The following is an 18162-nucleotide window of genomic DNA, read 5'->3' on the forward strand; positions in this document are numbered from 1 at the left end:
TGGGAAAAATGCATTGGGATTCATTTCCTGGGCCATGGTAGGGGGCGGGACTGCGGCGCTCTATAGGGGAGGTTTTGACAGCTGCTGTACCATCAACAACCAATATAAGGAAACATGTTCAAAATGTCATTATACTTTAAGTATAGCATGTGTCAAACTATAGGGCTTTCATGATATTGAACCCATTCCAAGCAATAGTTTTGCATAATAAAAATACTCTGGGGCTAAATTCGGCCATAGCCACAAATGTGCTGACCTCATCAGATTTTGTGATGACAGCTATGTGTGGTACAGCGGGCTTCAGTCCAGAGTGCAGTCCAATGGTTTCCCACTCGGCAAGCTGTAAACATGGTCCTTTATCTCAATCCGAGCCCTAAAAAAATGCTTTGGATTGCGTGCGTGCGCACGTGTGAGGGCGATTGTGGATATTCGATGCCGTCACAACACGGGTGCCACCGGAGGCTAGCCACGGATGCTAGTTAAAAACGGTAAATAAAATACTATTAATTCTGGATTAAAATGACATTAAACAAACACCAGATTTCTCGTTTTGGCAAAAGAGGGTTTTCCCAGAGAAATCGCGGATTCGGCATAGACTGGGTTAAGGAGACTACATAACGCCAACATACGAGTCCCTCTGTGTCGTTCAGCGTCATTAGTAGGGATTAGATAAAAAAGATCACACCCGTGTGAACTGAGTGGTGCAAGGTCTTATATAGTCTGATCAGCTATGTCAGTGACGTCACACACTAACCATAGTAACCATGCTCACCTTTGCACGGACACGTAGGTATACAGGGACACAAACATACAGACAAAGCTGGTTGTTGGAGTGGTTTGCACCACTCAAAAAATAAACTAAACTAAAAGAACGCCACAGTTCTGTGTCCCATCGTCCAGTCCACAGGGGGGCGCTCTAAGTTCAGTTCTGTGTCCCATCGTCCAGTCCACAGCGGGGGCGCTCTAAGTTCAGTTCTGTGTCCCATCGTCCAGTCCACAGGGGGGCGCTCTAAGTTCAGTTCTGTGTCCCATCGTCCAGTCCACAGGGGGGCGCTCTAAGTTCAGTTCTGTGTCCCATTGTCCAGTCCACAGGGGGGCGCTCTAAGTTCAGTTCTGTGTCCCATCGTCCAGTCCACAGGGGGGCGCTCTAAGTTCAGTTCTGTGTCCGATCATCCAGTCCACAGGGGGGCGCTCTAAGTTCAGTTCTGTGTCCCATCGTCCAGTCCACAGGGGGGCGCTCTAAGTTCAGTTCTGTGTCTCATCGTCCAGTCCACAGGGGGGCGCTCTAAGTTCAGTTCTGTGTCCCATCGTCCAGTCCACAGGGGGGCGCTCTAAGTTCAGTTCTGTGTCCCATCGTCCAGTCCACAGGGGGGCGCTCTAAGTTCAGTTCTGTGTCCCATCGTCCAGTCCACAGGGGGGCGCTCTAAGTTCAGTTCTGTGTCCCATCATCCAGTCCACAGGGGGGCGCTCTAAGTTCAGTTCTGTGTCCCATCGTCCAGTCCACAGGGGGGCGCTCTAAGTTCACAGCGCTGGCCGACCTTGGCTCTGAAGACAAGGGAGTCCTTTAGTTTGTCCGGCTGTGTTCGTGCGGGTGGGGGGGAGGAGGCGACTTTTCCTCCCTGTCCCGTCCCGTGGCGTGGTGTGGCGCTCCGGTCCGTCACTGGGGCTCGGCGTAGATGGCGCTGGGCGGACGGGCTTGGGTGCTGCCACCGCGGCGGCTGTGGGCGTGGCTGTGGACGAAGGTTATTACAGTTAACGAAGTAGCGAACACTAATTAACATTTTGACCTGAGATCAGATTCTAAAAATGTCTTCTACATCCTGACAGTTTTCTGAAAAGGTCAGTCGTTCTTCGATTTTTCAAAAATAGCAGACCTACAAGCTCGTAGCGCGCCACCGTGGCGCGCTACGAGCTTGTAGATCTTGTAGATCTGCTATTTGTCAATAGCTAAAGTATAACATAATGCTTAATTGCATAATTAATTTAAGCATAATGCAATTAGAAGAAGACAAATCAAAATGAACTAAAGCTAAACTATTAACTCATTTAGACCTGACACTATATTCTACAAAAGTCTTCTAAATCCTGACAGTTTTCTGAAAAACCCTATGTTTCTATATCAGTGGTGCTCAACCCTTTTCATGTCAAGCTAAGGACCCCCAGAATTATCTGTATTTGGCTGCGGACCCACATCTGAAAATGTGTTGTTCCAGACAGCGACCCCCACCTCCAGAAGCAAAGATTTGAGTTAAAAACGTTCACTGTGAAAGAATATACATTCAAAGCGTTGCGCCACATTCTCATGAATTAAAAAAAAAAATAGCAGATCTACAAGCTCGTAGCGCGGCACTCGCCGCACTACGAGCTTGTAGATCTGCTATTTTTCGATAGCCAAAAGTATAACATAATGCTTAAAACACCAAAAGGGGGTTTCAAACCCGACCCGTCCTCCTGAAAAAATCCAAAACTATTCTGACCTCGGCCTGGACGGGGTGCTGTGGGCGTGGCTGTGGGCGTGGCCGGGGGCGTGGCTGTGCACGGACGGCGTGCAGTATCCGTTGGAGAGCGCGCGGTGCGCGGGACAGTCGTACGATGGAGGGCGGGCCGGCATCGATGCCATCCCGCTGGCGCCACCCCCTGGATGTCCCTGGTGGTGGTGATGGGCCTGTGGACACCATGACAACATTTAAAACACATTATGTGCCCAAGCAACACTTTTAAAAAAAAAAACCCAGGGTGTCCACTTTTTACATTCATTTTTTTTTGACGTCCACAGACGTCTTGGGCACACACTCTTTAATAATGGCCTACGGGCCTTACCTGGTGCTGGTGGGTGTTCCCTTGCGCTGCGGCAGTTTTTTGGGGTGGGGGCTCGGCAGGCAGCTCGCTGAAGGGCGTGGCGTACTCGGGCTCGGGGGGCAGGGGCTCGGCGTAGTCGGGTAGGCTCGGCGGTGGGACGGCGGCAGCATGGCGGCCCGGCGGCAGAAGGGTGCCGACGGCCCCCGGGCTGTCGTAGTGGCTGAAGGGGAAGAAGGGCGTGGTGTAGCCCCCCCCTTCCTCCTCTTGCTCCTCCTCCCCCTCCTCGCCCGGTGGGGGGGCGGGGCGGAACGTCGACACCACTGACGCTGCTGCTGTAGCCATGGAAACCACGGACGCCATGTCGGGCTCTGCGTAGTCTGGGGGGGGAGAGAGAGAGAGAGAGAGAGAGAGAGAGAGAGAGAGAGAGAGAGAGAGAGAGAGAGGATGGTTTTCATTTAGTCCTATAGTCACATTTCAGTCATCTGAAATGTTTTAGTGTTAGTCTAGTTTTACATATCATAAAGCCAACTCCACACTGCCCCAACGGTCGGCTGTTGCCAGTCGCGAGATTGTCGGCAGGAGACTCCCGACGAGAAGCTCCCGTCGGCAGGAGACTCCCGACGAGGCAGGAGACTCCCGACGAGGCAGGAGACTCCCGACGAGGCAGGAGACTCCCGACGAGGCAGGAGACTCCCGATGAGGCAGGAGACTCCCGATGAGGACGAGGCAGGAGACTCCCGATGAGGCAGGAGACTCCCGATGAGGACGAGGCAGGAGACTCCCGACGAGAAGCTCCCGTCGGCAGGAGACTCCCGACGAGGCAGGAGACTCCCGATGAGGCAGGAGACTCCCAATGAGAAGCTCCCGTCGACAGGAGACTCCTGACGAGGCAGGAGACTCCCGACGAGGCAGGAGACTCCCGATGAGGCAGGAGACTCCCAATGAGAAGCTCCCGTCGACAGGAGACTCCCGACGAGGCAGGAGACTCCCGACGAGAAGCTCCCGTCGCCAGGAGACTCCCGACGAGAAGCTCCCGTCGCCAGGAGACTCCCGACGAGGCAGGAGACTCCCGACGAGGCAGGAGACTCCCGACGAGGCAGGAGACTCCCGACGAGGCAGGAGACTCCCGACGAGGCAGGAGACTCCCGATGAGGCAGGAGACTCCCGACGAGGCAGGAGACTCCCGACGAGGCAGGAGACTCCCGACGAGGCAGGAGACTCCCGACGAGGCAGGAGACTCCCGACGAGGCAGGAGACTCCCGACGAGGCAGGAGACTCCCGACGAGGCAGGAGACTCCCGACGAGGCAGGAGACTCCCGACGAGAAGCTCCCGTCGCCAGGAGACTCCCGACGAGGCAGGAGACTCCCGATGAGAAGCTCCCGTCGGCAGGAGACTCCCGACGAGAAGCTCCCGTCAGGAGACAGTCAGGAGACTCCCGACGAGAAGCTCCCGTCAGGAGACAGTCAGGAGACTCCCGACGAGAAGCTCCCGTCAGGAGACAGTCAGGAGACTCCCGACGAGAAGCTCCCGTCAGGAGACAGTCAGGAGACTCCCGACGAGAAGCTCCCGTCAGGAGACAGTCAGGAGACTCCCGACGAGAAGCTCCCGTCAGGAGCCGACGAGAAGCACCCGTCAGGAGACAGTCAGGAGACTCCCGGCGAGAAGCTCCCGTCAGGAGACAGTCAGGAGACTCCCGACGAGAAGCTCCCGTCAGGAGACAGTCAGGAGACTCCCGACGAGAAGCTCCCGTCAGGAGACAGTCAGGAGACTCCCGACGAGAAGCTCCCGTCAGGAGACAGTCAGGAGACTCCCGACGAGAAGCTCCAGTCAGGAGACAGTCAGGAGACTCCCGACGAGAAGCTCCCGTCAGGAGACAGTCAGGAGACTCCCGACGAGAAGCTCCCGTCAGGAGACAGTCAGGAGACTCCCGACGAGAAGCTCCCGTCAGGAGCCGACGAGAAGCACCCGTCAGGAGACAGTCAGGAGACTCCCGACGAGAAGCTCCCGTCAGGAGACAGTCAGGAGACTCCCGACGAGAAGCTCCCGTCAGGAGCCGACGAGAAGCACCCGTCAGGAGACAGTCAGGAGACTCCCGGCGAGAAGCTCCCGTCAGGAGACAGTCAGGAGACTCCCGACGAGAAGCTCCCGTCAGGAGACAGTCAGGAGACTCCCGACGAGAAGCTCCCGTCAGGAGACAGTCAGGAGACTCCCGACGAGAAGCTCCCGTCAGGAGACAGTCAGGAGACTCCCGACGAGAAGCTCCCGTCAGGAGACAGTCAGGAGACTCCCGACGAGAAGCTCCCGTCAGGAGACAGTCAGGAGACTCCCGACGAGAAGCTCCCATCAGGAGACAGTCAGGAGACAGTCAGGAGACTCTCGACGAGAAGCTCCCGCCAGGAGACAGTCAGGAGACAGTCAGGAGACTCTCGACGAGAAGCTCCCGCCAGGAGACAGTCAGGAGACTCCCGACGAGAAGCTCCCGTCAGGAGACAGTCAGGAGACTCCCGACGAGAAGCTCCCGTCAGGAGACAGTCAGGAGACTCCCGGCGAGAAGCTCCCGTCGCTTGCCGTCCATTTTTGTGCTGATAAAAAAAAATGCCAATCTGACAGTTTTAAACAGTCTTTGACTAGTCTGGACAAGTCTTCTACATGGTGTGGAGTGACCTTAAGATTTTAGTCGACTAAATCGACAGTTAATTTAGTCGACTAAAATTATACGATACGATATGTATTTTGGCGGGCGTTGATGCCGATCTACAAGCTCAATGCAACCAACTGATCTACAAGCTCAATGCAACCAACTGTAAAATGACTTGTCTTTTACTTATACTGGATCTGTTTGATCGGTTGAATACTTTATAAGCAGTTTGCAAAAGACAAAGTCACACCTGTGTGAAGTGAGCGGCGCTCTTATCATCATACATCATCTCATTCTCAACCAATGGCACGTCTCCCAACCAATCGCGCCGGCCTATCACAATTTGCGTCCTCCCTTTTGTCTTCAATGTTTGTGTTTACACAAACCCTCAAAGCTGGAACTAGGAGGGGCTTAGCGCCCCAAAAACAGAAAGCTGTGCTGGGCGGTCCCCACAGCTAGGGGATTTGGTTGAGTGGCTACTCGCTACTAGCTGGCTACTAGCACAATCTATGTAAAGCGCCTTGGATAAAGTCGCTATATAAATGCACCATTTACCATTTTTATTTACCATTTACTAGCTAAGCTACGCATGTGCGGTCGTAGTGGGCGACATTTGCCATTAAAACAAATATGTTTTTTTTTTGAGTGGTGCAACCACTCCAAGGAACAGCAATGTCCCTATGTCCATGTACCTGTCGCGACTCGCGATATTTGTTTTCATAGGCGACCATTTCAAAACTCGGTTTGTGATTGGTTGTCAGTGGGGTAGGGAGCGCTGTGCTGTGTTCATTTGGACCGCACATGAGTGGTTTTGCCTGCTAGTACTAACCCTATCTCTGCTAGTACTAACCCTATCTCTGCTAGTACTAACCCTATCTCTAACCCTAACCTAAACATAACCGCAAGCAGGGGAGCAACGCACCCCTCACCAACCTTAATCCAAAAACTATTAACGTACCCCTCACCAACCTTAATCCAAAAACTATTAACGTACCCCTCACTAACCTTAATCCAACAACTATTAACGTACCCCTCACCAACCTTAATCCAACAACTATTAACGTACCCCTCACCAACCTTAATCCAACAACTATTAACGTACCCCTCACTAACCTTAATCCAACAACTATTAACGTACCCCTCACCAACCTTAATCCAACAACTATTAACGTACCCCTCACTAACCTTAATCCAACAACTATTAACGTACCCCTCACCAACCTTAATCCAAAAACTATTAACGTACCCCTCACCAACCTTAATCCAACAACTATTAACGTACCCCTCACCAACCTTAATCCAACAACTATTAACGTACCCCTCACCAACCTTAATCCAACAACTATTAACGTACCCCTCACTAACCTTAATCGAACAACTATTAACGTACCCCTCACCAACCTTAATCCAAAAACGATTAAAAAGTCTGCGGTTGTAAAAATAGTGTCAGCAGCGGGGCGCGAACACGTGAACCATGGATTGCAAGGCGGCGTAGTAGTACACTAGGCTAGCGAGGCAGCTGGCAGAATGGGGTTCTATGTTAGTATTAGAAGGTGAAGTTCCGCCCGCGCGGCGGCGCTTTCCTTGGCTACTAATAGTAGTAGCTGGCAGGGTAAAACGAGCGCACCCTTGGAAATGGTCGCCTATGAATACAATATTAGCGTACCTGTCCCTAAGTCTGTCCCTATGTTTAGAGTACCAGTACGGGCAAAAGTGACGCTGTTGTGCTACAAACAGAGAGAGAGAGAGAGAGAGAGAGAGAGAGAGAGAGAGAGAGTGTCTGCTAAATGCTAATTCCCCCACACAGTAACTCTGTCATTTCTCGACCGTTTCGGACGCGGGACGGCTCGCCGGAACCGGGCTGGCACCCTGGGCACGTTCCTGGGGGTCACGTTCCAGGGACCCCCCCGGGGACCCCCACACGGAGTTACACCACTCAATTGTCACACGAGTGTGATTTGTTTTTTCTTTTTAAATCCAAACCACTGTGTTTTCGCCTGCACCCACCCACCCCTCTAGACAGGAAGTCACTCGGGCTGGGGCGAGAGAGAGAGAGAGAGAGAGAGAGAGAGAGAGAGAGAGAGAGAGAGAGAGAGAGAGAGAGAGAGAGAGAGAGTTGTTCCACAGTGAAACAGTCCTTTGAGTGTAAAATCTTCCATGACTGTAACAGAGTTGGACATGATGTTGTCCTCTGTCCTCTGTCCTCTGTCCTCTGTCCCTTCATGAGTTGACCCAGTCAGTGCGGCCCAGACCACTCGACGTGTGTGTGTGTGCGTGTGTAATGTGCGTGCGTGCGTGCGTGTGTGTGTGTGTGTGTGTGTGTGTGTAATGTGCGTGCGTGCGTGCGTGTGTGTGTGCGTGCGTGTGCGTGAGCCCCAAGGGCACCTCGGAGCGGGAGCTATTTTAATTAGACAGGCTCTTAGTGAGTGAGGGGCTCTGATTGTCTTATAGCCACTGGACCTCTCAGTCTCAGTCCCCCCCCCCCTCCCTCCCTCTGGGCCTCCAATTAAAGGCCGTCTTTCTTTCGGAGACGCTCCGCGGAGCGGAGAATGGAATGTTTACAGTGGGTCGCCCGGGCGACTGGGCGAGCGAGGGGGCCGGAGAATGGACGACCCACGGGGAGAGAGAGAGGGGGAGAGAGAGGGGGGGGGGGGGGGTGGGGGGGGGGGGGAGAGAGAGAGAGAGAGAGAGAGAGAGAGAGAGAGAGAGGCTGTCCAGGCCGGTTACGGTACCCGAGTGGGTTGGGCAAATTAAACGAAGATGAATCTAAAAAGCTAAAAGGTTCATAGAAAGTGGTTTTCAACCTTTTTCATATCAAGGTCCGTTATTATGAATTCAGCCTTTGAGCCAGGAGGTCGGACCACCACGAGGTTTAGCCTCTCAGACCCAAAACTACAGAATATTCTGTTCTCTTGTATTGCTGTAGCCAGAGTGTGTTCTCTTGTATTGCTGTAGCCAGAGTGTGTTCTTGTACTGCTGTAGCCAGAGAGTGTTCTCTTGTATTGCTGTAGCCAGAGTGTGTTCTTGTATTGCTGTAGCCAGAGTGTGTTCTTGTATTGCTGTAGCCAGAGTGTGTTATCTTGTATTGCTGTAGCCAGAGTGTGTTCTCTTGTATTGCTGTAGCCAGAGTGTGTTCTCTTGTATTGCTGTAGCCAGAGAGTGTTCTCTTGTATTGCTGTAGCCAGAGAGTGTTCTCTTGTATTGCTGTAGCCAGAGTGTGTTCTCTTGTACTGCTGTAGCCAGAGAGTGTTCTCTTGTATTGCTGTAGCCAGAGTGTGTTCTTGTATTGCTGTAGCCAGAGTGTGTTCTTGTATTGCTGTAGCCAGAGTGTGTTATCTTGTATTGCTGTAGCCAGAGTGTGTTCTCTTGTATTGCTGTAGCCAGAGAGTGTTCTCTTGTATTGCTGTAGCCAGAGTGTGTTCTCTTGTATTGCTGTAGCCAGAGTGTGTTCTCTTGTATTTCTGTAGCCAGAGAGTGTTCTCTTGTATTGCTGTAGCCAGAGTGTGTTCTTGTATTGCTGTAGCCAGAGAGTGTTCTCTTGTATTGCTGTAGCCAGAGTGTGTTCTCTTGTATTGCTGTAGCCAGAGTGTGTTCTCTTGTATTGCTGTAGCCAGAGAGTGTTCTCTTGTACTGCTGTAGCCAGAGTGTGTTCTTGTATTGCTGTAGCCAGAGAGTGTTCTCTTGTATTGCTGTAGCCAGAGTGTGTTCTCTTGTATTGCTGTAGCCAGAGTGTGTTCTCTTGTATTGCTGTAGCCAGAGAGTGTTCTCTTGTATTGCTGTAGCCAGAGAGTGTTCTCTTGTATTGCTGTAGCCAGAGTGTGTGCTCTTGTATTGCTGTAGCCAGAGAGTGTTCTCTTGTATTGCTGTAGCCAGAGTGTGTTCTCTTGTATTGCTGTAGCCAGAGAGTGTTCTTGTATTGCTGTAGCCAGAGTGTGTTCTCTTGTATTGCTGTAGCCAGAGTGTGTTCTCTTGTATTGCTGTAGCCAGAGTGTGTTCTCTTGTATTGCTGTAGCCAGAGTGTGTTCTTGTATTGCTGTAGCCAGAGTGTGTTCTCTTGTATTGCTGTAGCCAGAGTGTGTTCTCTTGTATTGCTGTAGCCAGAGTGTTCTCTTGTATTGCTGTAGCCAGAGAGTGTTCTCTTGTATTGCTGTAGCCAGAGTGTGTTCTCTTGTATTGCTGTAGCCAGAGTGTGTTCTCTTGTATTGCTGTAGCTAGAGTTTGTTATCTTGTATTGCTGTAGCCAGAGAGTGTTCTCTTGTATTGCTGTAGCCAGAGTGTGTTCTCTTGTATTGCTGTAGCCAGAGTGTGTTCTTGTATTGCTGTAGCCAGAGTGTGTTCTCTTGTATTGCTGTAGCCAGAGTGTGTTCTCTTGTATTGCTGTAGCCAGAGTGTGTTCTCTTGTATTGCTGTAGCCAGAGTGTGTTCTCTTGTATTGCTGTAGCCAGAGAGTGTTCTCTTGTATTGCTGTAGCCAGAGAGTGTTCTCTTGTATTGCTGTAGCCAGAGTGTGTTCTTGTATTGCTGTAGCCAGAGTGTGTTCTCTTGTATTGCTGTAGCCAGAGTGTGTTCTCTTGTATTGCTGTAGCCAGAGTGTTCTTGTATTGCTGTAGCCAGTGTGTTCTCTTGTATTGCTGTAGCCAGAGAGTGTTCTCTTGTATTGCTGTAGCCAGAGTGTGTTCTTGTATTGCTGTAGCCAGAGTGTGTTCTCTTGTATTGCTGTAGCCAGAGTGTGTTCTCTTGTATTGCTGTAGCCAGAGTGTTCTTGTATTGCTGTAGCCAGAGTGTGTTCTCTTGTATTGCTGTAGCCAGAGTGTTCTTGTATTGCTGTAGCCAGAGTGTGTTCTTGTATTGCTGTAGCCAGAGTGTTCTTGTATTGCTGTAGCCAGAGTGTTCTTGTATTGCTGTAGCCAGAGTGTGTTCTTGTATTGCTGTAGCCAGAGAGTGTTCTCTTGTATTGCTGTAGCCAGAGAGTGTTCTCTTGTATTGCTGTAGCCAGAGAGTGTTCTCTTGTATTGCTGTAGCCAGAGTGTGTTCTTGTATTGCTGTAGCCAGAGTGTGTTCTCTTGTATTGCTGTAGCCAGAGAGTGTTCTCTTGTATTGCTGTAGCCAGAGTGTGTTCTCTTGTATTGCTGTAGCCAGAGTGTTCTCTTGTATTGCTGTAGCCAGAGTGTGTTCTCTTGTATTGCTGTAGCCAGAGTGTGTTCTCTTGTATTGCTGTAGCCAGAGTGTTCTCTTGTATTGCTGTAGCCAGAGTGTGTTCTCTTGTATTGCTGTAGCCAGTGTGTGTTATCTTGTATTGCTGTAGCCAGAGAGTGTTCTCTTGTATTGCTGTAGCCAGAGAGTGTTCTCTTGTATTGCTGTAGCCAGAGTGTGTTCTTGTATTGCTGTAGCCAGAGTGTGTTCTCTTGTATTGCTGTAGCCAGAGTGTGTTCTTGTATTGCTGTAGCCAGAGAGTGTTCTCTTGTATTGCTGTAGCCAGAGAGTGTTCTCTTGTATTGCTGTAGCCAGAGTGTGTTCTCTTGTATTGCTGTAGCCAGAGAGTGTTCTCTTGTATTGCTGTAGCCAGAGCGTGTTCTCTTGTATTGCTGTAGCCAGAGCGTGTTCTCTTGTATTGCTGTAGCCAGAGAGTGTTCTCTTGTATTGCTGTAGCCAGAGAGTGTTCTCTTGTATTGCTGTAGCCAGAGAGTGTTATCTTGTACTGCTGTAGCCAGAGAGTGTTCTCTTGTATTGCTGTAGCCAGAGAGTGTTCTCTTGTATTGCTGTAGCCAGAGAGTGTTCTCTTGTATTGCTGTAGCCAGAGAGTGTTCTCTTGTATTGCTGTAGCCAGAGAGTGTTATCTTGTACTGCTGTAGCCAGAGTGTGTTCTGAGAGATAAGGCTGGCTTGTTTGTGCATTCTTACCATTGAGAGGGTGTGTGTGTGTGTGTGTGTGTGTGTGTGTGTGTGTGCGCGTGTTTATGTGTATACAGTGTATGTGTGTTTGTGCGCACGCGCGTGCGTGCGTGCGTGCTCACCATTCAGAGGGGGGCTAGGAAGGCTGTCATGGACCCCTCGCGCCAGTGTGTGTGTGTGTGTGTGTGTGTGTGTGTGTGTGTGTGTGTGTGTGTGTGTGCGTGTGCTCACCATTCAGAGGGGGGCTGTCATGGACCCCTCCTCGCTCCAGAGGGTAGGAGATGAGCTCTGAGTGGGGGGGGCAGGACGGGAGACCCTTCCCCTGGAAACTCTGACAGCCAGCTGGGGACACGCGCGCACGCGCACGCGCACACACACACACACACGACACACGACACACGACACACGACACACACACACACACACACACACACACACACACACACACACACACACACACACACACACACACACACACACACACACGTATAGGCATTTAGCAGACCGCTCTTCCAGAGTGATTCACAGTAAAGCAAGAACAACACACGGTAATGCATCAGATGCAGAGAGACAGTGAGGAACAACACACGGTAATGCATCAGATGCAGAGACAGTGAGGAACAGCACATGGTAATGCATCAGATGCAGAGAGACAGTGAGGAACAGCACATGGTAATGCATCAGATGCAGAGAGACAGTGAAGAACAACACATGGTAATGCATCAGATGCAGAGAGACAGTGAAGAACAACACACGGTAATGCATCAGATGCAGAGAGACAGTGAAGAACAACACACGGTAATGCATCAGATGCGGAGAGACAGTGAAGAACAACACATGGTAATGCATCAGATGCGGAGAGACAGTGAAGAACAACACATGGTAATGCATCAGATGCAGAGAGACAGTGAAGAACAACACATGGTAATGCATCAGATGCGGAGAGACAGTGAAGAACAACACATGGTAATGCATCAGATGCAGAGAGACAGTGAAGAACAACACATGGTAATGCATCAGATGCAGAGAGACAGTGAAGAACAACACATGGTAATGCATCAGATGCAGAGAGACAGTGACGAACAACACATGGTAATGCATCAGATGCGGAGAGACAGTGAAGAACAACACATGGTAATGCATCAGATGCAGAGACAGTGAAGAACAACACATGGTAATGCATCAGATGCAGAGAGACAGGGATCTAAAGAGTATAGCATTTTATTTTGGAGTTTCAGTCTGAAACGGGAACCTGTGTGTTTCTGAACCAATCAGAGCGTCGCATCCCTGCAGGCTATGGGATGTCATGTTAGCTACATCCGCGTGGAGTCCGTTCATTGTGAGAGACAGACCACTAGCGACTGTGACACCGTGCCCCTGCGTGGCTATAATGTTTTCAGATACATGGGCGGCGGCTCCAAACCGACCGCAGTTTAGGCTTAAATAGGTGAAAAATCAACTGCGACGGAACGGGGCTGCGATGCGTTTATTGTTTCTTAAAAAAAAAAAAAAAAACACTGCCTAGCGCGAGGCCTCGCATGCGCGAGGCCCTGTGCGCCGGCACCATTCGCACTACCATAAAAGCGTCCCTGCACGCACGCACGCACGCACACACACACACACACGTGCACGCACGCACACGCTCGCACGCACACACACGCACACAGGCTTTGGAACAGAGGAGCGTAGGAAGTGAAACCGTTGGAATGCAGAGTTAGTGGTTTTGTTTACCTTTGGCTAAGGAGTAGCTCTTGATGTGTGCAGCCTGCTTCCTGAATGGAGAAAGGGACAGAGTATTGAATCATGTGTAGCTCGTACGTATATATGCTACTTTAATCATGTATTTATTATGCATTCATGGCTGAGCATGGAATGTGATGATGTATGATGATTTTTCCCTGATGACACACAGTAAGTCAATGGATTTTTCTTAATTTCATTCATGTCATGTTGGAAGCAGGGAATCGTAGCCTCAAATTGACATGTTGGTTGTTCAGTTTGACCCGCCAGTTTTGGAGATGTGGCTTATAGAGTAATTGTCTTGCAGAGAAACAGCGAGTTGAGAAAACAGGCTTTGAAAGGTTCACTTCTGTGGTCTCTAACATTACACCTAGCTACATGTTTAAGCATTTATTTCATATTTACATGTCTTCTGTGGACCCTAACATTACACCTAGCTACATGTTTAAGCATTTATTTCATATTTACATGTCTTCTGTGGTCTCTAACATTACACCTAGCTACATGTTTAAGCATTTATCCCATATTTACATGTCTTCTGTGGACTCTAACATTACACCTAGCTACATGTTTAAGCATTTATTTCATATTTACATGTCTTCTGTGGTCTCTAACATTACACCTAGCTACATGTTTAAGCATTTATTTCATATTTACATGTCTTCTGTGGTCTAACATTACACCTAGCTACATGTTTAAGCATTTATTTCATATTTACATGTCTTCTGTGGTCTCTAACATTACACCTAGCTACATGTTTAAGCATTTATTTCATATTTACATGTCTTCTGTGGACTCTAACATTACACCTAGCTACATGTTTAAGCATTTATTTCATATTTACATGTCTTCTGTGGTCTCTAACATTACACCTAGCTACATGTTTAAGCATTTATCCCATATTTACATGTCTTCTGTGGACTCTAACATTACACCTAGCTACATGTTTAAGCATTTATTTCATATTTACATGTCTTCTGTGGTCTCTAACATTACACCTAGCTACATGTTTAAGCATTTATTTCATATTTACATGTCTTCTGTGGTCTAACATTACACCTAGCTACATGTTTAAGCATTTATTTCATATTTACATGTCTTCTGTGGTCTAACATTATACCTAGCTACATGTTTAAGCATTTATTTCACATTTACATGTCTTCTGTGGTCTCTAACATTACACCTAGCTACATGTTTAAGCATTTATTTCATATTTACATGTCTTCTGTGGTCTCTAACATTACACCTAGCTACATGTTTAAGCATTTATTTCATATTTACATGTCTTCTGTGGTCTCTAACATAAGTAACATTACACCTAGCTACATGTTTAAGCATTTATTTCATATTTACATGTCTTCTGTGGTCTCTAACATTACACCTATAGCTACATGTTTAAGCATTTATTTTATATTTACATGTCTTCTGTGGTCTCTAACATTACACCTAGCTACATGTTTAAGCATTTATTTTATATTTACATGTCTTCTGTGGTCTCTAACATTACACCTATAGCTACATGTTTAAGCATTTATTTCATATTTACATGTCTTCTGTGGTCTCTAACATTACACCTATAGCTACATGTTTAAGCATTTATTTCATATTTACATGTCTTCTGTGGTCTCTAACATTACACCTAGCTACATGTTTAAGCATTTATTTCATATGTACATGTCTTCTGTGGTCTCTAACATTACACCTAGCTACATGTTTAAGCATTTATCCCATATTTACATGTCTTCTGTGGTCTCTAACATTACACCTAGCTACATGTTTAAGCATTTATTTCATATTTACATGTCTTCTGTGGTCTCTAACATTACACCTAGCTACATGTTTAAGCATTTATTTCATATTTACATGTCGATTTCAGCTCTGACACTTATTTCAGTGCTATTAACTAATTTTGGATAAGTTTTTCTCCTCTTCTGAACAGTTAGTCTTGCCGCCATGACTCCGTCTCAGTCTCTGGATCAAAAAGAGACACATTTAGTCTTTAGTCATTTAGTTTTAGTCATCATGGCGTCGTTTTCATTTAGCTTTTGTTCAGTGTTCCTCTGTGAAAATGCGTAGTCGGACATTTTTCGTCCTAGTTTAGTTAGTTCGAAATCAGAGGTGAGATCTACCTTCTCTAGTCTTTTCCGCCACAGCTATGAATCAAAGATGTTGTGTGTGAGGTGAGATTTACTGAAACAAAGATGTTGTGTGTGAGGTGAGATTTACTGAATCAAAGATGTGTGTGGTGAGATTTACTGAATCAAAGATGTTGTGTGTGAGGTGAGATTTACTATGAATCAAAGATGTTGTGTGTGAGGTGGGATTTACTGAAACAAAGATGTTGTGTATGAGGTGAGATTTACTATGAATCAAATATGTGTGTGAGGTGAGATCCATGGCTGCGTTCGAATTCATTCCCTATGCCCCATATAGTGCACTACTTTGGGGTTCCGCCATTTTGTTATAGTGTCCGAATATGTAGTGAGCATTTTTGTACCCTAATGTAGTGGACTGAAGTATCCCACAATGCACCGGGAATTGTAGGGACCATCCGATAGTCACTACAAAAACACAGCGAAGCAAATCTGCCCCATAATGCATTGCGCAAGCTCGCTCTTGAACGCACATGCACACGTTTGCGCGCACGTGCGCTGCTTCTGCATGCATGCGCTTATTGCGCTCCAACTCAGAAGAGGCAGAAGTTGAACCAGCGAAAGAAATCAACACAAATGTACTTTTTAAACTTTCGTTTCCCCTCTCTTTTCTTCCCTGGCGGATCTCGAAGCTACAGATCTCGAGACAAATGATCTGTGCATTTTTTTGCAATTGTTTTGTTTTATTTATTTATAATAAAACAATTCATTTGCATTTGCAATAGTATTACTAATCTGATTCATTCATATCACCCAGGCCCAGCGCATGACGTTAGGAGAGGAATGAGTTGCTTGCTGTAGTGTAGAAGGCCTTATATTTGAATAGTTTTTGGATTAATGGTTGGTGAGGTTGTAAAGCTATGTGCTAAAGTCCAATATATATTTTGTACATGCATGTGAGACATTAATTGTGTCTCCGAACATATGTTTTATTAATATTAATTAATTCCTGACATTAAAAATATATGTTATCTAACATTATTTCATTGAATTGCGCTAAATACATTACAACTTCATTATGTAGGCAGTAATTTATTGGACTGCTGTTTCTGTTAACGTCCGTATTGTAATGTGAGCAGAGCTTGTAGATCGGCTACTTTTGGTAATTCTTTACCAAAAGTACCCGATCTACAAGCTCACAATACGGACGTCGCGTTGCTTAGATCGGCTATTTTTGCCGTATCCCCCCCCCCCCCCAGGATTAGCGGGGGTTCATAATCATGCTGCTGATATTTTCATATTGTCAAGGTGGTGCACTGTTTTCATATTGCTGGATAATGGATATAATATTAATGTATTGATAATAATCATAGGCCTATGTTATTTTAAAAGAATAACCTTTTTATCATCATTTCAGCAGCAGCGTTTTGACAGTTTTTTTGTAGTCAGTTGATTCTTCATATCCAAATGAGTGAAACGGCCGGGATGATTTGTTTATTTTTCATACAGTTCTTTATGAGGCGATCTGAACCCTATGGGGGATTACAATGCAAATAAAAAGTACATGAACCCGCGGACCTATAGCGCCCTCTACCGATATTGACGTCAGAGTCGGTGCTCCCCATACAGGGAGTATTGTCCGAATTAATCACTATTTGAGTCCACTGAGTCTGGGTCCCCGTATGGGGAGTAGGGAGTAGGGAACAACCCTAGCAATTCGAACGCAGCCCATGAATCAAAGATGTTGTGTGTGAGGTGAGATCCATGAATCAAAGATGTTGTGTGTGAGGTGAGATTTACTGAATCAAAGATGTTGTGTGTGAGGTGAGATTCATGAATCAAAGATGTTGTGTGTGAGATGAGATTTACTGATCAAAGATGTTGTGTGAGGTGAGATTTACTATGAATCAAAGATGTTGTGTGTGAGGTGAGATTTACTGAAACAAAGATGTTGTGTGTGAGGTGAGATTTACTATGAATCAAAGATATTGTGTATGAGGTGAGATTTACTGAAACAAAGATGTTGTGTATGAGGTGAGATTTACTATTAATCAAAGATGTTGTGTATGAGGTGAGATCCACGAATCAAAGATGTTGTGAGTGAGGTGAGATTTACTGAATCAAAGATGTTGTGTGTGAGGTGAGATTTACTGAATCAAAGATGTTGTGTGTGAGGTGAGATTTACTGAATCAAAGATGTGTGTGAGGTGAGATTTACTGAATCAAAGATGTTGTGTGTGAGGTGAGATTTACTGAATCAAAGATGTTGTGTGTGAGGTGAGATTTACCGTCTCTTCCACCACACTCCAGCCAGCAAACAGCCGATGCACAGGACCAGCCCCAAGGCCACGCCCACAGCTACTACCATTGGCTGACTGGAACCTGTGGGGGTGGGGGGACGACAGGCTGACCAATCAGAGCGCAATAATCAGTCGCTCGGGCGGGCGAAACAGAGTGAAACTGTGACTCATTGACTGTTCTAAAGATGTTGCGAAATGATCTCTCTCCCCCCCACACACCTTCCAGCCAATCACAGCTGAGGACACAATTATTACAACGATTAGTTAGTAGATAAGTGTTAAACAAAAGCTCTATATTAGCAATAATTGCTGCAGATCTTCAATGTCAGGGGTTTGCCCATCTCTCCACCATGGAGATAATTAACCTATTCTGTGCGTGAACCCCTTTTGGTGTTGTTATAATTTAGCTATTGAAAAATAGCAGATCTACAAGCTGTAGGTTGTAGGTCTGCTATTTTTGAAAAATCGTTCAAATATGGCGCAAATCATTGAATATATATTTCAGAGCGAACATTTTTAACTAAAATATTTGCTTCCACAGACGATGCCTCAGATCCATCCTGAGGATCTCATGGAGAGACCACATCACCAATGAGGAGGTGATGAGAAGGGCAGGGGTAGAGCCACTGTCTGTCATCGTCTCTGACAGGAGAAGGAGAATGGCTGGGCACGTATACTCCGACTGCCAAGAGAGAGACCGG

General features: G+C 47.4%; 1 protein-coding gene across 1 annotated transcript in view; it reads right to left on the bottom strand.

Moving 5' to 3' along the window:
- Positions 1–1509: 1509 nt before the first annotated feature.
- The window catches only part of LOC306925746 (uncharacterized protein), an 89702-nt gene continuing 73049 nt past the window's right edge, over positions 1510–18162 (bottom strand). The window contains exons 12-17 of the mRNA XM_079504784.1: positions 17450–17543; positions 13060–13100; positions 11560–11670; positions 2821–3176; positions 2478–2665; positions 1510–1730 (exon numbers count right to left, since the gene is read on the bottom strand). Coding sequence (XP_079360910.1) covers positions 1658–1730; positions 2478–2665; positions 2821–3176; positions 11560–11670; positions 13060–13100; positions 17450–17543 — 863 coding nt within the window. The 3' untranslated portion in view covers positions 1510–1657. The remainder of the gene's footprint in view (positions 1731–2477; positions 2666–2820; positions 3177–11559; positions 11671–13059; positions 13101–17449; positions 17544–18162) is intronic.

The sequence above is a fragment of the Electrona antarctica genome (assembly GCF_951216825.1).
Source record: "Electrona antarctica genome assembly, chromosome: 6".
NCBI classification, from domain to species: Eukaryota; Metazoa; Chordata; class Actinopteri; order Myctophiformes; family Myctophidae; genus Electrona; species Electrona antarctica.